Source organism: Oncorhynchus mykiss, chromosome 25 (assembly GCF_013265735.2).
Source record: "Oncorhynchus mykiss isolate Arlee chromosome 25, USDA_OmykA_1.1, whole genome shotgun sequence".
In the NCBI taxonomy this organism is placed as follows: Eukaryota; Metazoa; Chordata; class Actinopteri; order Salmoniformes; family Salmonidae; genus Oncorhynchus; species Oncorhynchus mykiss.
This window is the reverse complement of record NC_048589.1, coordinates 31,731,353-31,756,042: the sequence shown is the minus strand read 5'-3', so window position 1 is coordinate 31,756,042 and position 24,690 is coordinate 31,731,353. Positions and strand designations below refer to the sequence as shown.

The 24,690-nt window shown below is 42.1% G+C and overlaps 2 protein-coding genes across 8 annotated transcripts in view; both read left to right on the top strand.

Moving 5' to 3' along the window:
• LOC110505802 (tyrosine-protein kinase receptor TYRO3) overlaps positions 1 to 13,229 on the top strand; it is a 30,797-nt gene extending 17,568 nt beyond the window's left edge. For both annotated transcript variants that reach the window (XM_021585254.2, XM_021585255.2), the window contains exons 11-19: positions 190 to 284; positions 526 to 621; positions 3,082 to 3,165; positions 3,585 to 3,677; positions 4,241 to 4,362; positions 5,669 to 5,778; positions 10,745 to 10,904; positions 11,242 to 11,378; positions 11,575 to 13,229. In XM_021585254.2, coding sequence (XP_021440929.1) covers positions 190 to 284; positions 526 to 621; positions 3,082 to 3,165; positions 3,585 to 3,677; positions 4,241 to 4,362; positions 5,669 to 5,778; positions 10,745 to 10,904; positions 11,242 to 11,378; positions 11,575 to 11,995 — 1,318 coding nt within the window. In that variant the 3' untranslated portion in view covers positions 11,996 to 13,229. The remainder of the gene's footprint in view (positions 1 to 189; positions 285 to 525; positions 622 to 3,081; positions 3,166 to 3,584; positions 3,678 to 4,240; positions 4,363 to 5,668; positions 5,779 to 10,744; positions 10,905 to 11,241; positions 11,379 to 11,574) is intronic.
• Positions 13,230 to 14,565: 1,336 nt separating this feature from the next.
• The window catches only part of LOC110505801 (MAX gene-associated protein), a 28,079-nt gene continuing 17,954 nt past the window's right edge, over positions 14,566 to 24,690 (top strand). For 4 of the 6 annotated variants that reach the window (XM_036962975.1, XM_036962977.1, XM_036962976.1 and 1 more), the window contains exons 1-3: positions 15,294 to 15,750; positions 20,317 to 22,269; positions 22,362 to 24,405. In XM_036962975.1, the coding sequence (XP_036818870.1) occupies positions 20,387 to 22,269; positions 22,362 to 24,405 (3,927 nt within the window). In that variant the 5' untranslated portion in view covers positions 15,294 to 15,750; positions 20,317 to 20,386. Of the gene's footprint in view, positions 14,807 to 15,293; positions 15,755 to 20,316; positions 22,270 to 22,361; positions 24,406 to 24,690 lie in introns of those variants that run through there. The other 2 variants (XM_036962974.1, XM_036962973.1) reach the window with 2 other exon arrangements.

Sequence of the window (24,690 nt, the reverse complement as noted above, 5' to 3'; positions counted from 1 at the left end):
ATGATTGGATAAGGAAAAGCAAGGTTTCCATGAGATTCCCTTCAACAATGTTTTGGTCTGATCAGTGGAATATCTCTAGGAAGGGAGGAAGGATGCATTTTAGAAGTATTTGAACACAGGGGCAATGTATCTACAAGGTTACAACACCAATGTAAAGATGGGATAATAGGGCTCTGCTTGTCCTTGCAGGTCTGTGTTCAAGCCACCGGGGACTGAGAGCACGGTCTCCTTCACTGCAGCCAGGTCATTCAACAGGACCTGCTCTGAGCTCCCAGAATCCACCTGTAAGTAAAGTTAGTCATGTTTGGCTTGTAGCCTCCACAAATAAATGTTTCTCTATTGACACATATGGCACAAGCACTACAGTGCGATTGCATCCTAAATGGCACACTATTCCCTATATAGTGCACTACTTTTGACCAGAACCTTTTGGGCCCACCACATAGGCAAAAAGGTGCCTCTATTGACCCGTAATGTAGTGGACCTGGGTTGTGAATAATCAATTGTATCTCTGTCTTCCATCAGTGGACAGCTTGGGTATCAACGACGATCTGAAGGCCAAGCTTCAAGACGTTCTGATCCCAGAAAGGCTACTGACCCTCGGACACATCTTGGGAAAAGGTTGGTGGGACATCCTATGTTTATTTCACTTAGCTGTGCTCAACAGATAAAGTACATTTAGATAGAAAACCTTTACAATGTATTGTTTGATGCTGCAATGTGCAAAATCAAATCAGTTTATTGGCCGCGTACATAGATTTACAGATGTTATTGCAGGCGCAGTGAAATGCTTGTTTTCTAGCTCCAACAGTGTAGTAATATCTAGCAGTAATATAATACCCTCACCCCCACAGTGACCATGCCTGCGTACATACATACATATCCCAACCAGAAGCAATAGATTACAGGCAACATCTGCACTGAGCTAAAGGCTAGAGCTGTCGCTTTCAATGAGCGGGACACTAATCCGGGCACTTATAAGAAATCCAGCTATGCCCTTTGACCATCAAACAGACAAAGTGTCAATACAGGATCAAGATTGAATCCTACTACACTAGCTCTGACATTCGTCATATGTAGCAGGGCTTGCAAACTATCACAGATTACAAAGGGAAACCCAGATGTGAGCTGTCTAGTGACGCGAGCCTACCAGTCCAGCTAAATGCGTTCTATGTGCGCTTCGAGGCTAGGAACACTGAACTATGCATGAGAGCATCAGCTATTCCAGACGACTGTGATCACCCTCTCCTTAGCTGATGGATGACCTTTAAACAGGTTAACATTCACAAGGCCACAGGGCCATCCGGATTACCAGGACGAGTACTCAGAGCATGCGCAGACCAACTGGCAAGTGTCTTCACCAACATTTTCAACCTCTCCATGTCCGAGTCTGTAATACCAATGTGTTTTAAGCAGATCACCATAGTCCCTGTGCCCAAGAACACCAAGGTAACCTGCCTAAATGACTACTAACCCGTAGCACTCACGTCTGTAGCCATGAAATGCTTTGAAAGGCTGGTCATGGCTCACATCAACACCATTATCCCAGACACCCTGGACCCACTCCAATTCGCATACCGCCTCAACATATCCACAGATGACGCAATCTCTATTGCACCCCACACTGCCCACTGATCATTGTCTTGTTGGAAGCTGAACCTTCACCCCAGTCTGAGGTCCTTAGCACTCTGGAGCAGGTTTTCATCAGGGATCTCTCTGTACTTTGCTCCATTTATCTTTCCCTGGATCCTGACTAATCTCCAAGTCCTTGCCGCTAAAAAACATCCCCACAGCATGATGCTTCCACCACCATGCTTCACCGTAGGGACGGTGCCAGGATTCCTCCAGACGTGATGCTTGACATTCAGGCCAAAGAGTTCATCAGGCCAGCGAATCTTGTTTCTCATGGTCTGAGAGTCTTTAGGTGCCTTTTGGAAAACTCCAAGCAGGCTGTCATGTGCCTTTTACCGAGGAGTGGCTTCCGTCTGGCTACTCTACCATACAGGCCTGATCGGTGTAGTGCTGCAGAGATGGTTGTCCTTCTGGAAGGTTTTCCCATCTCCACAGAGGAACTCTAGAGCTCTGTCAGCGTAACCATCGGGTTCTTGGTCCCCTCCCTGACCAAGGCCTTTCTCCTCCGATTGCTCAGTTTGGCCGGGCGGTCAGCTCTATGAAGAGTCTTGGTGGTTCCAAACTTCTTCCATTTAAGAATGATGGAGGCTACTGTGTTCTTGGGGACATTCAATGCTGCAATCAAAATGTTTTTGATACCCTTCCTCAGATCTGTGCCTCGACACAATCCTGTCTCGGAGCTCTACAGATAATTCCTTCGACATCCTGGCTTGGTTTTTACTCTGACATGCACTGTCAACTGTGGGGCCTTATATAGACAGGTGTGTGCCTTTTTTCAAATCATGCCCAATCAATTACATTTACCACAGGTGGACTCCAATCAAGTAGTAGAACCATCTTAAGGATGATCAATGGAAACAGGATGCACCTGAGCTCAGTCTCATAGCAAAGGGTCTGAATACTTATGTAAATAAGGTATCTGTTTATTTTCAACACATTTGCAACAATTTCTAAAAACCTGTTTTTGCTTCGTCATTGTGGGGTATTTTGTGTAGATTGAGGGGGAAAAAAATGTAATCTGTTTTAGAATAAGGCTGTAACGTAACAAAGTGGAAAAGGTCAATGGGTCTGAATACTTTCCGAAGGCACATATAGTACTACCTCAGCTACCTCCCACCCTTGCACATGGACTTGGTACTGGTAACCCGTGTAAATAACCAAGTTATCGTTACTGTATATTTATTACTCATTATTTTTCTATGTATTCCTCATTATTATTATTTATATTTTTTCTAATTGCATTATTGGGAAGGGCAAGCATTTCACTGTTGGTCTACACCTGTTTATGAAGCATGTGACATTTTTTTTATTTGAAATAGAGCATTTACAAAAGTCTGGCATGGCCTATAACCATAACTGTGTATCGCTAAATAACAAGACAATGTCTGTATTACATTTTGGAATATGTTGAGTTGTTTGAGGAGTAACGTGCCAGTGATGTCTGTTTAGGTGAGTTTGGCTCAGTGCGTGAGGCCTTCCTAAAGATGGAGGACAGCACTGTACAACAGAAGGTTGCAGTGAAGGTGCTAAAAAGTGAGACTTTTACATTTTAACTGCCTTTTATATCATCATAATTTAGCAGATTTATATAGTGCTTTTCTACCAACGTAGGAACTCAAAGCGCTTTACAAAGTAGGGGGAAACTCCCCTCATCCACCACCAATGTGTAGCACCCACCTGGGTGAAGCACGGCGACCATTTTGGTGCCCGAACGCTCACCACACATCAGCTATCATGTGGAGAGGTGAGGAATGATATATACCAATTAGGAATGAGGCGGATGATTTGATGGCCATGATGTAATGGGGCCAAGTTTAGGAATTTAACACCCCTGTTCTTATGAGTGTCAGTGGATAATACATTGATACACATGATAATCGTACCTGTATAATGTGAACTAATAAGTCCTTGGAAGTTATGATCATTTATGTTCTCTGTCCTTTTTACATCAGCGGATATCAACTCATCATGTGATATTGAGCAGTGCCTGAAAGAGGCTGCTTACATGAAGGACTTCCACCATCCAAATGTCATCCAGCTCATTGGTTAGTGGCAGTGAAGACGCATTTAACTTCCGACGACTCACTTCAATTAAATCTAACTTTATTTATATCCTTAGGCATTGCCAGATTCCAAATAATAACAGCTTGCACATATAATACAACCACAACAAGTAAGGCTACTTAGGATCAGAAACGGAGTGTTTTAAGAGTTGCCCATCAATCAATGTGCTTTGACCAGGGCCGGCCCTAGTCTTATGGGGGCCCTAAACTAGATTTGGTTGGAGGAGCCCCCACCTCATGGCAAAACATTTGTGTCCCCCCTCTTGACGCGGAGAGAAAAACATATTACGCTTTAAGTTAATTTCCTGCAATTTTGCACATTTTGCCAAGTTGTATAGAGAAAATGTTGCAGTTTTAAATTAAGTTAACTGCAATTCTACAGATTTTACGATGGCCTGACATTTTTATTTATTTACATTTTATAAAGAATTTCATGCAGCCTGCGGCCCTAAGCAACCACTTATGTTGCTTATGCCTGGAGCTGGCCCTGGCTTCGACTGACTTGTTCTGCTGAGTTGTTGATTGAATATACTTTTATTCTCTAGGAGTGAGTTTGCACAGACGGCCTCAGCAACGGTTGCCCATCCCCATGGTTATCCTGCCCTTCATGAAGCATGGGGATCTTCACACCTTTCTGCTCATGTCCCGCCTTGGAGACGAGCCCTTTGTGAGTAGTCACCTATACGTTTTATACACTCTTGTATGCATACTAAAATAGATAGCCAATTCAGGGACATAAACACTCAGTGGCCAGTTTATTAGGTATACCCATCTAGTACGGGTCGGACCCCTTTTCCTCCAGAACCGCCTGAATTCTTCAGGGCATAGAAACGTTGCTCAATTGGTATCAAGGGACCTAACGTGTGCCAGGAAAACATTCACCACACCATTAAACCAACAGCCTGTACCATTGACACCAGGCAAGATGAGGCTTATGCCGCAAAAGCCAAATCCTGACTCTGCCATCAGGAACGGGGATTCATCAGACAAGGCAATCTTTTTCCACTCCTCAGTTATCCAGTGTTGGTGATTGCCTTCCCATTTTAGCCGCTTCTTGTTGTTTTTAGCTGATAGGAGTGGAACCCAGTGTGGTAGTCTACTGCAATAGCCCATCCGTAACAAGGACCGACGAGTTGTGTTCCAAATTGCCGTTCTGCACACCCCTGTTGTACTGCCTCGTTATTTGCCTGTTTGTGGCCCACCTGTTAGATTGCACAATTCTTGCCATTCTCCTTTAACCTCTCTCATCAACGAGCTGTTTTCACCCACAGGACTTCCGCTGACTGGATGTTTTTTCTCTCTCGCACCATTCTCGGTAAACTCTAGACACTGTCGCGCATGAAAAGCCCAGGACGACGCGCCTCTCACTGACGAACATGCGTAGGTCACTTGTTTTGCCCATTCTAATGTTCAATCGAACAGTAACTGAATGCCTGTCTGCTTGCTTTTTTAGAAAATCACAGCCACGTGACCCACTGTCTGTAGGAGAGCACCATTTTCATGAACAGGGTTGGTGAACCTAAAACTGGCCACTGAGTGTATATTGATACAAACAGTAACACAAACAGTTACTTTATACAACGGGTGGATCTAATCCTGAATGCTGATGGATTAATACCGCATTCCAGCAGGTGTCTATTCCACCGTTACCACCAGCTAAATCTATGACATTAAAATGCCTATTTACTCTGTTCCATCCACTGTCTCATCAGCCCATCCAGGCAATTTATAAACTTGATCTCCACAATAAAAATATATGCATCTAGACATTATCTTACATTCAAGGTCTTCCACTGTTAGTTGTCAGTTTAGATGCATGTTTAAACCATTCCATAATTTCCTGTTATAGACTATACTGGAAAGACAAGTATTAGTGTGGGGCCAAATATTTTTTTTCCAGGACACTTTCTAATTGATGCATATCTTCAAATCATGTTTTAACAAAGTAATGTTGCGGTCTCTCCCTCACACAGACAGTGTCACTGCAGATGCTCATTCAGTTTATGTTGGACATCGCTCGTGGAATGGAGTACCTGAGCAACAGAAGCATCATACACAGGGATCTGGCTGCACGCAACTGCATGTGAGTGAATTACCAGCAGAGTAGACAGTGGCTCCATCTCAAATGGCACCCTATTCCCTATAAAAGGGCACTACTTTCTATCAGAGCCCTATGAGCCCTGGTCAAAACTAGTGCACTAAATAGCAGGGTTCATACACATTTTGACAGAAGGAATATTATAACTTTTCCAAGACTTCTCCATGACGTTTAACCAAATTTCCATGACCAACAATTGGCGGCGTCTCTATGTACGTATGAAAAATGTGCTTCATGTGGTATCAACACTGGGAGGCTTGCTCTCTGATCCCATGTACAATCTCCTGTTGTGTGCAAGGCACTTAAGTCCCACAAAGTAGAGTACCGGTTAGGCAACTGTATAAAACACGTGGTCAACCCTCAGTCTGGAGAGATACTTGATGTACAGGCTTTTGATCCAGCCCTGCTCAAACACAGAACCAGTTTATCAAGGTGCAGTTGGGCAGATAATCTCTACAATATGGTTTGTTAGAGGGGGGCTGGAATAAAGGCCTGTACATACATTAGCTCTCCTGGAGGACGGCTGATCACCCTTGATGAAAAATATTACAACCAAATACATTTTATGCCTTTTGAAATAACTCGCTCATTCAATATATCAAAGATCAAGTGGCTGTTGTTGGCTACAAATCTTTTTATTCAGCTGAAGCAAACCCACAAATTTTCTTCAGGAAATGTACCTTTTCTAGTTAAGTTTATAAGCTAACTTGGTGTTTACTCTGCAGGCTGACTAGCATCTTGAGTTGAATGTCCCATACAGTGGATGCCCAAATCAACTGGAAGTATCTACAAAAAAATTACTGTTTGCAATTCACAAATTATTATTTTGATTCACTGCAACTGAACCAAAACCCAACTAATACAATGTTGAAGTGAATAATTCCTTTCATCCCCAAAAATTCTTAGTCTGTAGAAAGTTTTTGGGGACATGACGAAAACATGAATACATGCTAATAATAGTTCAACAGTTAACTAGTGCAGGGGTTTTTCACTCGGGGGGGCTCCTTCCAGCATTGGGGAACATCCCGTGGCCCCCCCCATTTACTATGGGCACAGGCACTGTTCATGACACAAACTGTGCTCACCCCTTCTTTCAATTCTATACATTTTGCCATGTGTAGTCATGTGATGTGAGTGTCAAAAAAAGTACAATATCTATAAACAAAAAAAAATCTACAAATAAACGTTAGCTGACATGGGCTAGTTGATCTGGACAGTTCTTACAAGTTATAAATAGCTCTCTAAGGTATGCAATGACTGACAAGAGGAACTGATGATGCACTACCCAATTTCGAAATTGCACCTTGTGCATTCTACTATTACAACTTTCAAGAGTAAGTTTATAGCCGGAATGAGAGTTCCTTAAAAACATTTTTTTATATATAGCTACAGTGCCTTATTCAGCCCCCTTGACTTTTTCCTAATTTTGTTACTTTACAGCCTTATTCAAAAATGAATTAAATAAATACAAATATTCAGCAATCTACACACACTACCCCATATTGACAAAGCAAAAACACGTTTTTAGACATTTTTACTAATTGACAAAATACAGACTCTTTGCTATGAGAATTGAAATTGAGCTCAAGTGCATCCTGTTTCCATTGATCATCCTTAAGATGGTTAAAGTCCACCGTTGGTAAATTCAATGGATTGGACATGATTTGGAAAGGCACACACCTGTCTATATAAGGTCCCACAGTTGACAGTGCATGTCAGAGCAAAAACCAAGCCATGAGGTCGAAGGAACTGTCCTTAGAGCTCAGAGACAGGATTGTGTCGAGGCACAGATCTGGGGAAGGGTACCAAAACATTTCTGCAACTTTGAAGATTCCCAAGAACACAGTGGCCTCCATCATTCATAAATGGAAGATGTTTGGAACCACCAAGAGACTTCCTAGAGCTGGCTGCCCGGCCAAACTGAGCTATCGGGGGTGAAGGACCATGGTCAGGGAGGGGACCAAGAACCCGATGGTCACTCTAAAGTTCCTCTTTGAAGATGGGAGAACCTTCCAGAAGGACAGTTCCAAGCGGGGGAAACTCCCGCTTGGAGTTTGCCAAAAGGCACCTACAGGACTCTCAGGCTATGACAAACAAGACTCTCTGGTCCAATGACACCAAGATTGAAATCTTTGGCCTGAATGCGAAGCTTCACGTCTGGAGGAAACCTGGCACCATCCCTACATTGAAGCATGGTGGTGGCAGCATCATGTTGTGGGAATGTTTTTCAGCGGTAGGGACTGGGAGACTAATCAGGATCGAGGGAAAGATTAATGGAGGAAAGTACAGAGAGAACCTTGACGAAAACCTACTCCAGAGCACTCAGGACCTCAGACTGGGGTGAAGGTTTACCTTCCAACAGGACAACAACCCTAAGCACACAACCAAGACAATGCAGGAGTAGCTTCGGGACAAGTCTCTGAATGTCCTTGAGTGGCCCAGTCAGACCCCAGACATGAACTCGATCAAACATCTCTGGAGAGACCTGAAAATAGCTGTGCAGCGATGCTCCCCATCCAACCTGACCGAGCTTGAGAGGATCTGCAGAGAAGAATGGGAGAAACTCCCCAAATACAGGTGTGCCAAGCTTGTTGCGTCATACCCAAGAAGACTCAAGGCTGTAATCGCTGCCAAGATATATATATATATATATATATATATATAGCACCAGTCAAAAGTTTGGACACGCCTACTTATTCAAGGATTTGTCTTTATTTTTTACTATTTTATATATTTGCACTCTTGCCATAAGTGTGCAAAGCTGTCATCAAGGTGTGGCTACTTTGATTTCTTTAACACTTTTTTGGTTACTACATGATTCCATATGTGTTATTTCATCGTTTGGAAGTTTTCACTATTATTCTACAATGTAGAAAATTGTTTAAATAAAGAAAAACCTAGACTTTTGACTGGCACTGTATGTACAGTTTAAGTTGGAAGTTGGAGTCATTAAAACTTGTTTGTCAACCACTCCACAAATTTCTTGTTAACAAACTATAGTTTTGGCAAGTCTGTTAGCACATCTACTTTGTGCATGACACAAGTAATTTTTCCAACCATTGTTTACAGACAGATTATTTCACTTTTAATTCACTGTATCACAATTCCAGTGGGTCAGAAGTTTACATACACTAAGTTGACTGTGCCTCTAAACAGCTTGGAAAATTCCAGAAAATGATGTCAATGACTTTAGAAGCTTCTGATAGGCTAATTGACATCATTTGAGTCAATTGGAGGTGTACGTGTGGGTGTATTTCAAGGCCTACCTTCAAACTCGGTGCATCTTAGCTTGACATTGGGAGAAAATCAAAAGAAATCAGCCAGGACCTCAGAAAAAAAATTGTGGACCTCCACAAGTCTGGTTCATCCTTGGTAGCAATTTCCACACTCCTGGAGGTACCATGTTCATCTGTACAAACAATAGTACGCAAGTATAAACACCATGGGACCACGCAGCCGTCATTCCGCTCAGGAAGAAGATGCGTTCTGTCTCCTAGTGATGAACGCACGTTGATGCGAAAAGTGCAAATCAATCCCAGAACAACAGCAAAGAACCTTGTGAAGATGCTGGAGGAAACAGGTACAAAAGTATCTATATCCACAGTAAAACGAGTCCTATATCGACATGACCTAAAAGGCCGCTCTGCAAGGAAGAAACCACTGCTCCAAAACCACCATTAAAAAAAGCCAGACTACAGTTTGCAACTGCACATGGGGACAAAGATCATACTTTTTGGAGAAATGTCCTCTCATCTGATGAAACAAAAATAGAACTGTTTGGCCATAATGACCATCGTTATGTTTGGAGGAAAAAGGGGGATGCTTGCAAGCCGAAGAACACCATCCCAAACGTGAAGCACGGGGATGGCAGCATCATGTTGTGGGAGTGCTTTGCTGCAGGAGTGACTGGTGCACTTCACAAAATAGATAGCATCATGAGGTAGGAAAATTATGTGGATATATTGAAGCAACATCTCAAGACATCAGTCAGAAAGTTAAAGCTTAGTCGCAAATGGGTCTTCCAAATGAACAATGACCTGAAGCATACTTCCAAAGTTGTGGCAAAATGGCTTAAGGACAACAAAATCAAGGTATTGGAGTAGCCATTACAAAGCCCTGACCTCAACCCTATAGTTGTGGGCAGAACTGAAAAAGCGTGTGCCTACAAACCTGACTCAGTTACACCAGCTCTGTTAGGAGGAATGGGCCAAAATTCACCCAACTTATTGTGGGAAGCTTGTGGAAGGCTACCTAAAACGTTTGACCCAAGTTACTCCATTTAAAGGAAATGCTACCAAATACTAATTGAGTATATGTAAACTTCTGACCCACTGGGAATGTGATGAAAGAAATAAAAGCTGAAATAAATAATTCTCTACTATTATTCTGACATTTCACATTCTTAAAGTAAAGTGGTGATCCTAACTGACCTAAAACTGAATTTTTCTAGGATTAAATGTCAGGAACTGTGAACAATTGAGTTTAAATGTATTTGGCTAAGGTGTATGTAAACTTCCGACTTCATATTTATGTACATTATGTGTATGTACAGTTGAAGTCGGAAGTTTACATACACCTTAGCCAAATACATTTAAACTTAATTTCATAATTCCTGACATTTAATCCTAGTAAAAATAATTGGCTAAAGTGTCATTCTGATCCTGACTGATATGTTGATAAAATATGTACAAACTATTCCTAAATAAATTAAAACTTTTTAGATTTTCCAAAACCTTTCCAGGCCTGGAAAACACCATTGTAAAATATCATGACTTTTCCATGATACTCATGAGCGTACAAACCCCGAAATGGGGCATCATTTTAAGACGCAGCCTGTCACTTGACTCTATTTCTTAACTGGAACTCCCTCTATGGTTTACACACTGAATTTACTAGAGCTTGGTTCTGCCTCAGGGTTAGATTGTGACCATCTCCACTCCTTTATTCATAGGCTGAGTGAAAACTTGACCGTCTGTGTGGCAGACTTTGGCCTTTCAAAGAAAATCTACAGTGGTGACTACTACAGACAAGGATCCGTCTCAAAGCTGCCTGTCAAGTGGATAGCACTGGAGAGCCTTGCTGACAATGTCTACACTACTCAGAGTGATGTGGTACGTTATGTACAACCAGACGCACCCTCAGTGGTCATAGCATCACTTTCAAAATTATATTGACACTGTAAGACAGCAATATTTTAGTTGGGGATCCCTCTTCAAATCAGCTTTGTGGAAAGGATTACATTGGTTTTTTTAATGTAACTCAATACATCATAGATAAAATGCAGATTTTGTTTTCAGATGTGTTGATTGAATTTTAGCATTTTTTAAACCATGTAGTGGCCCCAGATGTTCACTAAGTCTGTTTCATCGATAAGATGTTTTCGGGAACTGTCAATTTGTTATCTTTGCCTTTAGCACCCCCAGAAGTTAACTGACTGTTTCCCACCAGTGGGCGTTTGGAGTCACCATGTGGGAGATCATGGCACGTGGACAGACCCCCTACCCTGGGGTGGAGAACTCTGAAATCTACGAGTACCTCATCAAGGGAGAGAGGCTCAAACAACCACCTGACTGCCAAGATGACATGTGAGTGATCCACTGGATGTGGTAGAAAAAACTCAGGCATTGACAAATCGTGATGGGTTATATTATACTTTTCAAATGACTTAAACAATGATATTATCATTGGTGCCAGAACATGTAATATTTTACTGTATTTAACCTTGTACCTCATTGAGAAGACTTTTCCAATAATGACCTGACAGTTTGAATCTTTTTCCAGGTACGAGATCATGCATAGCTGCTGGAGCCCTGTTCCCAAGTGCCGCCCAAGTTTCCAGCACCTGATTGACCAGCTGGAGGGGCTATGGGCCAGCCTGTCCTCAGGGCCTAGTTTTATGAAGGAGGCCCTTCTCTACGTTAACCTGGAGAGTGACGAGGGGGCGCCAGGGGCACTGGGCCCAGGGGAGGGCCCCTCGTGGTCAGCAATGCCCTGGCAGTGTGTGGGAATGGAGGAGGATGAGAAAGACTGGCTCATGGTGTCTTCTGGGGCAGCTCTGGCTATTGGTGGAGACTACCGCTACATCATTGGCCCTAACTGCAACTGTACTGAAGAGGAGAGTGGGAGGCAGGGGGACTCAATGGATACCTTGCAGCAAGAAGTCAGGGATGAGGAATATGAAGACACGATCATTAATGTGTGATTTATATTTTGAACAACATGCCTGCTCCTCTGCCCTACAGATTTCAAACTGACCAGTTGGTTGTGGATGGTTGGTCACTCACTACTGCCCTCCAGTGAAGTTTCTGAAAACAGCTGCTTACCAGCATTTCTTGGATTGAAGTGCATATCTCAATGAACCTTTCTACCCATTTTATTGCCAGTCATATGCAGTGTCATTTTGTACTTTAAACTAAGGACTTCACATTGACACACACAATCAGCCTTATGATTACATTCAACAAAGAACAATAACACTACTGATATTTAAAATGGTACATTTGACTGATAAACAGAACTTTATAATGGAAAATTCTATAGTATTATGCATCTTTTGAAGTTTAGGCATCATTTGATTATAAAAGCAGTCCCTATGTCCTTAGTGTACACTGTACTGTAGGTGGTAGGTATTGAACATTGGTATTTGCTGCTTTGCTAACGAACTCCCTTATCTCTATGATAAGCATCTTCTGTCCAAAAGTGTGCTACACGTTCTTAATCTGTATTCTCATTTAACCTTAGAATAACATTACACGGGACCACCACTGTAATAATCCCCTAACATTGTGACTGAGTTATTTAGAATTATAAACTGGGTGTTTTGAGCACTGAATGCTGATTGGCTGACACCCGTGGTGTATCAGACCCTATACCATGGGTATGACAAAACTTGTATTTTTACTGCTCTAATTATGTTGGTAACCAGTTTATAATAGCAATAAGGCAGACCTCAGATGTTTGGTATATGGCCAATATACCACACCTCCTCATGCTTTGTTTAAGTATACCATTGAGAATTTATGGAAACAGGAATATATTCAGAACATTGTTTATGTATTTAAGAAGAATACCAGAGTGAGCATGGATATGTGTTAAGACATTAGCCTGATGAAATGTGAGCTTGTCGTTCACTGATGTTCAAAGTGCTTACACACACCCTTGATTTTGCTTTTGGAGCATTCCATGTATGGGATATCAAGGGACATGTTTTAATATTTTAAATTTAATTTTTTGTATGTTGTGTTAAAATTATTTCCAGAGATATGACCTAGAGCATTAAACAGAGACTTATGAAGCTGGTGCTTTGTGTTGTGATTCTCTCTGTCCAGTCCATCCCTACCAGCAGGTTTATAGTTGTTTTAGATTTGTGCATCAAGCTACAATGTAAGTCTCACCTGAAGTGTAAGTAAATAAAGTATTGGTTGTTTGTGATCGTATGATATATTTTTCTTTGCACCTTTTGGGCGAGCATGGAATGAAACTCATGTGCCCCATCTGAATAAATTAAGGTCAAGAAAGTTCTGTCAGATACTGAGATTTGTCTTATCACAACTTCAAAAGGTAATTTCAACTGCCTCAAATTGAGCGACTATACAGTTGCAGCTATGTTCTGTCAGATACTGAGATTTGTCTTATCACAACTTCAAAAGCTAATTTCAACTGCCTCAAATTGAGTGCAACTGTCGCTTAACTTTAGCCTTCATCCAAAACCACTACAGTGTTGTTGATCTCATGCGCTGTCAGTCTGATTAATCAGGCAGCAATACACAATTAGTATATACAGCCCGAAACTAATGTTTGCAAAATTGTTTAAACGTCCCCTATAAGCCAGAATTTAGTAATATTACATTTAAACGTACTGTACCAGTTGTCTGAGCAGTTTGTCCTTCCACTTCTCTGAGACAAAATAGCTACAGGAAAGTATTGTTTAATGACTTTAAGAGCTGGTAGTAAATATATGGTTCCCGATTGAGTTTCATATGGGATATTCTGTTCTCTTGTCAATAGCTATTAAACCAAGCATGTGTAACCGATGTGAAATGGCTAGCTAGTTAGCGGTGGTGCGCGCTAATAGCATCTCAATCGGTGACGTCACTCGCTCTGAGACCTTGAAGTAGTGGTTCTCCCCGGCTTTTGTGGAGCGATGGGTAACGATGCTTCGTTGGTGTCAGTTGTCTGTGTGCAGAGGGCCCCTGGTTTGAGCCCGGCGAGGGAACGGACGAAAGTTGTTACACATGATATGGCAATGAAAATTGTATATTCTAATCCAGGGGAAGATGGAGAACAAGCCACCCTTTTAAAAAGTATTTTTTTAATCCCCCACCCCCACACAAAAAAGGTGTGGATTGTTCACCATCCTCCCATGATTTAGAATATACCATTTTCATGGCATGCCTGGTTCAGCTTAGAATATTGACATATATACAATATTTCTCTAAAATACATCTTTACAGTTGTTTCTTGAATTTTTTTGCCATATTGTCAAAACACATGGTATCAAGAACAAAATTAAACTAGCCACCTGGTTATCCAGAATCTTGTCAACTCAGACTTCTGCTACATTGTTTTTATGATGTCAGCTAACCCATCTATAGCTATTGAATATAACTAATATATCCAATACAAACCATATAACTAACTACCTGGTAAACAATACTTTACTGTGGATATTTTGTCTCGGATTTCAAACAGCTAAAGGACAAACCACACAGACAACCAGTAGTCATTTTTAAAGTTATTTTATTCTAGCTTGTCAGGAACATTGACACGATTTTGCAGGCATTAGTTTCAGGCTGTATATACCAATTAATTTGGTATTACAGCCTGATTAATCAGACTAGACCCGTCAGTGTTTGCATCAAAATGAATGGACATCCCCAGGCCAATCCATCCATCAGCGTTAGACTCAGGAGTGGCTATAAATGCCATTCAGCTCACTAGGTAACTACTGTGATCTTCACCGCGTGCCAAGATGGATCCGCCAGTCCGACGGTTCTCCTCTCAACAATGCTAGGTAGCTACAGCTGTAAACAAAGTCTTGCGTCGTCGGCGTTTATGACTAACTACAGATCCATAGACAGTAGGCAACGTTAACAAACCACAGAGCAAAAATACATGGTTGCTGGTGAATTCGTGTATTGAACATTTCAAGGTGGTAGGCTAGCACGGGTGGCTTCCCCTGAACCAACATGCCCACGAGCATGGTCTGTCATTACATAGCTGCAACTGTATAGTCGCTCATGCGCACACCATATCGACATGTTTAATTCATACCTTAGATCATATTTTCTACCCCAACCTTCGTCTTTGTTGAAGGTCCACTACCAAAAAGCGGGGAGTTGCAGACCACCCCATGGCGGCGTTCGGTTCGGTACCACCACAGCATGCATTTTCTCCCTCCGTTTTGAATCATGTGACACAATGGCGCAAAGTCTGCGCAGTAGGACGTGAACGCGCCTCAGTGACGTTGTTCTACAGCACGCATGTTTCCTCCAGCTGGGAGATGCGAGTTTAACTAAGGAAAATAACTAGAGGATTATACAAAGAATCGACAATTACCATCGCATATTTTGATCTGTTCAAAAGTGCATACGGTAAACCATGTGTTTAGTAAAACACACGATCCTGCCGAGAAAGACCGAGATGAATTTGCAGGCGCCAAGTCCTCTCTTTCTAGCCTGAGGAGAAGTCCACCATAATGACTTGGGAATCACACGCAATTGATTTTTATCGTGTTGTGCACGCGCTGGTGTGTTGTTACAAGTCTTGCGGCCTTGCAGGCCCGAGACACGTTTTTAGTCGTCGCAGTGCACGGCATCGAGGCTATTGGCAGAGAAAGATATAGATTCGTCGCCTTAATCCACTTAGGTTGGGAAAGATAACTGACATTACATTCCTGCCACCACTTGGTGTTGTCACCAAACCACAATGTATGCTACCACGGTCCGCCACAATACAGTAGGTCCGCCAGTTTGGTTTGTTTACTTGTGTTGTCTCGTGTGGAAATGCAAAATGGCCGCCGCTCTTATCGAAGTATTTGATTTAACGATATATTGTTGTTTTTGAAATGGAAAAGGTTTTTGCCAGTAGTAACATAGTACATCTCTTAAATTACTATTGAACGCTTATGTTAAAGGTTGAAGTAGCCAACAGTAGGCAGATATTTTAATATCTAAACTTGACCCAGATAAACTATTATTAAAGTAATTAGTGTCTGCGACATGTTTGCCAAAGAGTGTTTCCATTTTCGATCAAAAGATTGTGTGATATCAACATCAAATTTTGTGAGTAATATGATTTTCGCTTAGAGATTTTTCAGGCCATGTGAGAGGATACATTCATTATCTTCAATAGGCCTACATAAAGTCCTAGCCCTAGCCAGCAGATTCCGACCCTGTAGTTATATTTGTTTACACTGGGTTGCACTGGGGTCGAATGCAATCATGTACTGTGTCCGAACTCGTGTACTACATACTTAGGGTGCATTTGTAAATTCACTCTGGATGTCTACTTCAATTTCTGAGCGCTCTCGTCTGAGTGTGCCAGAGCACAGAATAACTGATGAATTGAACCCATTGAATATGACTGGTGTCAGTAAATGTTGGAAAATAAGTAAATTGTTGCAAGCAGCGCAGTTAGTCACCAACGCTCTAGACAACATGAATACAGCCTAACTAGCTCTGCTAGGGTGAGTAAAATGGTCAGTGAGGTATTCTCTCCTTTGTGTCTGGAAGTAGCTAGCAAGCTAGCCAACTTTAGCTGGTTAGCTTGGGTGCTTGACTGCCGTTGTGAACTGCCGTTGTGCTCGGCTCAACCCTTCGCATTGCCCAGAGAGTCCAGTGTGCACTTTGAACGCTCCGAGGGCGCGAAACTCTGAATTTACCAACACCCAGAGCACACTCTGGCACTCCAGAGTGAAATTACGAACACACCCTTAAACTGCATAGTATGTACTCATTGTTGCATACTGTCGCTCAACAACCGCAAGCGTATCAAGTCCTACTAAAGCACTCGGGTAACGTTAGCTACGTTGTTGAGCTAAAGTAAAGGCATGGCAGGCTGCAAATAACTGTTTTTCAGAGATGTATGATTAAATAGTCATGATCATTTGAACCCTTCTGGTGCGGGCATTCCGCTAGCGACCCACCTCGACAACATCCGGTGACATTGCAGAGCGCCAAATTCAAAATACAGAAATGGTCATAATAAACATTCATAAGAAATACAAGTGTTATACATCGGTTTAAAGAGTAACTTCTTGTTAATCTAGCTGCTTTGTCAGATTTCAAAAAGGCTTTACAGCGAAAGCATACCATGCGATTATCTGAGGACAGCGCCCCGCTTACCAAGGCATACAAACATTTTACAAGTAAAGGAAATATAAAAGTCAAAGTCCCTCTTTTATATCCCAAAAACTCAGTTTTGTTGGCGCGTTTTGTTCAGTAATCCACTGGCTCAAAGGCGGTCCAAACATGCAGACGAATACAAACTAATAGTACCGGTAAAGTTCATCAAAACATGTCAAACGAAGTTTAAAATGAATCCTCAGGTTGTCAATTGTCTAAAGAATCAATAATATTTAAACCGGACAATAGAGTATTCAATAGAAAGGAGAAAAAAATGACGGGCGCGCACTCGGTCATGCGCGCAAAGCAGCTCTGCATTCTTCCTCAGTCCACTGACAGGTCTCATTCTTCTTCATTTTTCAATAAACAAGCCTGAAATGATGTCTAAAGACTGTTGACATCTAGTGGAAGCCATAGGAACTGCCATCTGTGTCCTAACCCATTAGAAACTCTATTGGCATCAATTGAAAATACCCACATAAAATAAATCCCACTTCCTGGATTCATTTTCCTCAGATTTTCATCTGCCATATCAGTTCTGTTATACTCACAGGCATTAGTTTAACAGTTTTGGAAACTTTAGAGTGTTTCCTATCCAAATCTACCAATTATATGCATATCCTAGCTTCTGGGCCTAAGTAACAGGTAGTTTACTTTGGGCACGCTTCTCATCCAGATGTCGAAATACTGCCCCCCAAGCCATAAGAAGTTTTAAGGACAAAACAACTTACATTTGAACACTGCAGGAGACTCATTGCTCATCTTCTTTGCCATCTTCAATTAGTTTTTTTGTTTACTTTCAAAGAACTCTCAAATCTCGAAGCCCTCCTTTTATCCAGTTTGAATACATTGTGGGTGTGAAATTCCCAAATGTTGAAATTTCCTTCATACTAAAAGCATGCTACATTTTCAAAATGTCACAAAAAAAATGTGTACTGAAACGGCCTAGTATGGGTTAGTATGGGTATTCGGACACGGCCATGGTTAAATTAAGACACTGGAGCCGGCGTGAGACGTGGGTCGGAAAACGTATCTCAATTAGAGGTCGACCGATTTATGATTCTTCAATGCCGATACTAATTATTGGAGGACCAAAAAAGCCGATATCGATTAATCGGGCAATTTTATTTTCATATATATATTTGAAATAATGCCAATTACAACAATACTAAATGAACACTTATTTTAATATAATGCATAAATAAAAATCTCTTTGGTCTCAAAAAAATAATGAAACATGTTCAATTTGGTTTAAATAATGCAAAAACACTGTTGGAGAAAGTAAAAGTGCAATATGTGCCATGTAAAAAAGCTAATGTTTATGTTCCTTGCTCAGAACATGAGAACATATGAAAGCTGGTGGTTCCTTTTAACATGAGTCTTCAATATTCCCAGTTAAGAAGTTTTATGTTGTAGTTATTATAGGATTATTTCTCTCTCTACCATTTGTATTTCATATAACTTTTGACTATTGGATGTTCTTATAGGCACTATAGTATTGCCAGCCTAATCTCCGGAGTTGTTAGGCTTGAAGTCAAAAACAGCGCTGTGCTTCAAGCATTGCTAAGAGCTGCTGGCAAACGCAGGAAAGTGCTGTTTGAACGAATGCTTACGAGCCTGCTGCCCGACTACCACCGCTGAATCAGACTGCTCTATCAAATCATAGACTTAATTATAATATAATAAACACACAGAAATACGAGCCTTAGGTCATTAATATGGTCAAATCCGGAAACTATCATTTTGAAAACAAAACACTTATTCTTTCAGTGAAATACGGAACCGTTCCGTATTTTATCGAATGGGTGGCATCCATAAGTCTAAATATTGCTGTTACATTGTGCAATCTTCAATGTTACATCTTAATTATGTAGCATTCTGGCAAATTAATTATGGTCTTTGTTAGGAAGGAAATGGTCTTCACACAGTTCGCAACGAGCCAGGCGGTCCAAACTGCTGCATGTATATATACCCGGACTCTGATTGCACAGAATGCAAGAGAAGTGACACAATTATCCTAATTAATATTGCCTGCTAACATTAATTTCTTTTAACTAAATATGCAGGTTTAAAAAATTATACTTGTGTATTGATTTTAAGAAAGGCATTGATGTTTATGGTTAGGTACATTGGTGCAACGGGAGTGCTTTTTTGTGAATGCGCTTGTTAAATCATCACCCGTTTGGCGAAGTAGGCTGTGATTTGGTAAATTACAGGTACCGCATTGATTATTTGCAACGCAGGACAAGCTAGTTAAACTAGCAATATCATCAACCATGTGTAGTTAACTAGTGATTATGTTAAGATTGATACTTTTTTTATAAGATAAGTTTAATGCTAGCTAGCAACTTACCGTGGCTCCTTACTGCACTTGCGTAAAAGGTGGTCAGCCTGCCATGCAGTCTCCTCGTGGAGTGCAATGTAATCGGCCATAATCGGCGGCCAAAAATGCAGATTACCGATTGTTATGAAAACTTGAAATCGGCCCTAATTTATCGCCCATGCCGATTAATCGGCCGACCTCTAATCTCAATGCAGAGACGGGATATGGCACTCACTGTAGGCTATTTACCGGAAAACTTGCAGTATTTATATATTTTCAATGTATCACTGGATAAAGCTACATTTTGGAGTGCATGGCATATGCCATCCCTGCATTGAGGTACGTTTTCCAACCCTTATCTCGTGCCGGCTCCACAGTGTGTTAATGTAACCATGATTGCGTTCCGACACCAGTGCAGCTCATTGTAAACAAGTGTAATGGTAGGGTTGGAATCTGCTGGCTAGGCTATCCCCAATCAATTTCCATAGCTATTCGTAGTAAACTGGGGGTTTAATCAAAGGCATGTTCATGTGTTATCGATTATTAAATAGCAAAACTGATTTACAGTTCTTTGATGCCTTCATTTTTTTTTCAATTTTATTGCCTATTGCTCATTATCTATTGATACATTTTGATTTGTTTTTCTTAGTTGCATAATGACTGAATATCTTTCCTATGACGCATGCATTTATTTTCATACTATATTGTATAGTAATTTAGCCTAGTATTAATAATTTGTAATGAATTTGATATTTCCAAAGTAAACAAATGTACTGAGAATTGCATACAAAAGTGTGCATTCCCAGTGAGCAAAATTGGTTGAAAGAAATATAGCTTTCTTTTTGTTGTTTTTAGGATGCTGAATGAAAACATGGAAGGACAGATGTAAGAGGGCATTCTTCCCTCGAAAAGGACTGACAAGTTCATGGCTGCCAAAAAGGAGAGAATAATGGTTCTTCATGAGGAGGGGGCTACTGCCCCCATAGCACTGCCCTCAGCTGCCTCTCCCCCTGACCTCTTTGGTGTCCTAAACACAGGGCAAGCAAGTGCAGTTGTAGCCAATGAAGAAGCAAACATTCCAGCAACATCTACTCCAGGTTCTGCAATGGGTACTGGTCAAATGGCTTCTACATTGAACTCTGCTGCCAGGTCAAATAACCAACCAGAGAATTTACCACCAGAGAGCACCTACAGCGGTATCAAGGTGATGTTGGACAATAACAACATGTGGAATGAGTTTTTCAAATGCAAAACCGAAATGATAATAACCAAACAAGGCCGGAGGATGTTCCCTTATTGCCGCTTTCGCGTCTCTGGTTTGGAGCCCTTACAGAAGTACACTCTGCTCATGGATATCAACCCTGTGGACAACAAACGTTACAAGTGGACTGGGCAAGACTGGCAAATGAGTGGGAAGGCAGAGGCCCATTTGCTGAGACGGGTTTTCATCCATCCAGACTCTCCATCTTCTGGTCACCAATGGATGCAGAACCCAGTGTCATTCTACAAGCTTAAGCTCACTGACAACACGATGGACCAGGAGGGCAATGTAATTTTGCACCCAATGCACCGCTACTTACCACACCTGCATTTGGTCTCAGCTGAAACGGCTACAGAGGATATTCAGCTCAATGGGCCTGACGTGATAACCTTCACCTTTCCCCAGACTGAATTCTTTGCTGTAACAGCCTACCAGAATGTACGCATGTCTCAGTTTAAAGCAGACTTCAACCCTTTTGCAAGTGGACCCAACTCCCAGGCTCTAAAGCTGAAAATGAGTCCCTCCAATGAGTCGAAGAAGGATGAAACCAGATCTCCCAATGAACTCAAGCCTGTGAAAGGCTTGAATGGCCTAAAATCTTTGATGGCGGCAAAACGCAGATCTAAAGACACTTCAACAGTAGATAGAGGACTCCTGAGCCCTGATGCTCAAAATGTTTCCCTTGCAGATGGTGACAAAACTGAGGTCAAAACTGATGGACCCAGCTCCAGGCTGAAATCAAGGCCCTCCAATGAGATGAACAAAGACTCAGCCCAATTGCCCAATGAGGTCAAGTCTGTGAAAAGTCTGAATAATCTTAAGTCTTTGATCGGGAAACGCACTTCCAAAGATACTTCAGCAGGAGGCCAAGGACTTCTCGCTCCGAATGCCCAAAATGTTAGGCTTGCAGATAGTGATAAGTCCGGAGTCCAAACAAGTCCCTCCAATAAGTCAGAAAAAGACACAAACAGTTCTACCAATGACCTCAAGCCTGGGAAAAGTCTGGATAACCTGAAGTTTTTGATGGCAAAACACAACTCTAAAGGCATATTCGCAGTGGATCAGAGAGTCCTCAGTGAAGATGCTCAACGTGTTACACCTGTAGACAGAGACAAATCTGGAGTCAACGCTAATGGATCCAGCTTAAGCACTCCAAAGCTGAAATCAAGATCCTCCAATGAGTTGAAAAAAGCAGAAACCACATCTGCCAAGGAATTCAACTCTCTTAGAAGTAATCTGTCTTTGTCAAAATGCAATTCTAAAGACACAGCAGCAGTAGGTCAAGGACTCCTGAGTTCAGATGCTCAAAATGTTACACTTGCAGACAGTGAAAAGTCAGGAGTCAAAATGGATAAACCCAGCTCCTACAAGAAATCAAGTCCCTCCAATGAGACGATGAAAGTTGAAACAATATCTCCCAAGGTGTGCAATTATGTGAAAAATTCCCGAAAGTCTTTGCGTAGAAAACGCAACTCCCAAAAGACTTCAGCAGCAGATCATGGACAAAAGTCAGTCAGAAACACAGAGTCCACTGAATACCATTCTTGGTAAGTTTTCAAGTTCAGTAAGCTACATGTTAGCATTCTTGCTTCTTACTTTAAAATGCACTTCTAATATTTTACCTTTCTCTTCTGAGCAGTACAACAGGTCCTCCCCAAAGTAACTTCCCTGAGCTGATTCGGGAGTGTCGTCTGACAATACGAAGGTGCAATGTTGAGATAACCAATACAACTTGTAGTGTTGAGCAAACAAACACTAAGGGCATGGTTGCCAATGGCAAAGTTGTGGAAGTAGCTGTGAATGACAATTTTTCCCAGATTTCTGAACCTGAAGCCTTGTCCGGGAAGACTATTGAAAGGGTGGGAACACTGCACAATGGGAATGTGATTGACAGTGTCAAGGACCTCTTCAATTCATCTCAGTCCCAGGAACCGGTCAAGACCCGTGTGTCAATCAATGACCATTCAGCAAATGAAGTTGAAAACAGTCAAAAGGCTTCCCAGAGCTCCTCCGTGAGCTCTGAAGCAAAAATGACAGGTTTTGATGAACAGCTGCAGGGGAAGGCTAAACCACACAAACGACCGGAACCTGTGCCTTTGCCCCTTCTTGCACTCTACCTTCAACAGTTGAAGTCAAAATCCAGATCTGTTAGGACCAAACCAAAATCTCCCCCGGGATTGCCTTCGTCTTCATCCCCATCTTCTGCTGTTCCAACCACCGATCCTGTTATTCCAGCCACCGATCAAACTGGCCCTGTCATAGACTCAACTGGCCCAGCCATGGACTCAACTGGCCCAACCTTGGAATCTACTGGCCCAACCTTGGAATCTACTGGCCCAGCCTTGGAGTCTACTGGCCCAGCCTTGGAATCTACTGGTCCATCCAGGGATTCTACTGGATATGCTATAGTTCCAGCCAGTGGTCCTGTAGTTCCAGCCAGTGGTCCTGCTGATCCAGCTATCAATCACATTGTTCCAGTCATTGCCCCCACTGGGCCAACCACAGACTATGTTGGTCTACCCATGGATATTTCAGTCCCAAACACAGATTTTTTGGTTCCTACCACAGACTCATTGTTACCAGAACCTGACTCAGTTTTACCAACTGCTGATCATTTGTTTCTTGTCCCTGAGCCTACCTTATCCATTGCACAATCACCCCCCACCCCTTGTTTGCCAGCAACTGTCTTATTATCACCATTCCCTGACCCATTGTTACCAGCCCAAGAATTGCCACCCCCTGTACCTGTCACATTAAACCTAGCGACTGATTTATCATCACTTACCTCTGACCCTCCCTCAACTGCTCCAGCACTGTCATCAACACCTAGTCTTGCCAACTTGGAACCTGAATTTACCCCCTCGTTACCATCCCCTGGTCCTTCGCACGGTGGCTTTGAGCCATCCTCGCCTGCGCCATTACCAGATCTTGAACCCCCTTTACGTTCCCCTGTTACATTGAAACCGGAAGCCGCCGCCCCCTCCTTACCTGTACATGCCTCCTCATTCCCAGCCCTTGAACGATTACTGCCCCCTAACCCTTTTGTTCTATCCTCTGAATTTTCATCACATGGATCACTTTTAGGCCTACCTGCCCCTGATCCTTTTTTAACAATACCCTTTATCCCATTGTTGCCTTCCGCTCACATTAACCCATTACCCTTTGAGGCAACCTCATTTTCCTCTACCTCTCACCCTGACTCACTTGCTCTGGACACTGCAATATCCCCATCTCCCTCGGACACTACCTCATCATTCCAAGTCAATTATGAACCATTAACACACCCATCTACACCGTCTCCACTCCCATTCCAGTTATCTCCCTTTTCATTGTTAGGTCCTGACCCATTTTCACCAACCCCGTCACTGGCCGACCTCACTAACTTTTTCTCCATCGCCGAAGAGCTTGAGATAACTGAAGACTTTCCCAGCAGTGAGGCACCTCCTGTCCCATGTCCTCCTGTCCGAAGTACCCCTAGCATACCAGTTAGTTCTACTTTACCTGTTGGTTCTAGTCAGCCAACCCAGAGAAATAAACCCTGGAGATCTAAGAAGAGATCTAGGAAAGGAGTGAAATCTGCCACGGGTGATTCACTCCCAGTGATTGATGGATCCACAGATGTCGCCATGCAGCCCAACCTGGAGGAAGTTGAGGAGCAGCTGTTCGTCTCTTTCACCTCCAAGGTACGGCGTAAATAGTCAAATGTATTTTTGTGTCAGTTATTTTGGTAACACTTTACTTACATTCATAACACCTTTATGAGTGTTACAGATCATTCATAAGAACCTTTGTAACACGTTACCCTAAGAGCACATGTTTTTGACTTATCTTGGGAGAGAACACAGTGTAGGCCTAACATGTCATTTACAATTGGTGCTCCTGGCCAGAACTGGCTCTAGGCCAGGCACTCTGTTTACTTCAAATCCACCTTCTCACGGATATTGTCAAAGAAATGTTCATTATTCAAT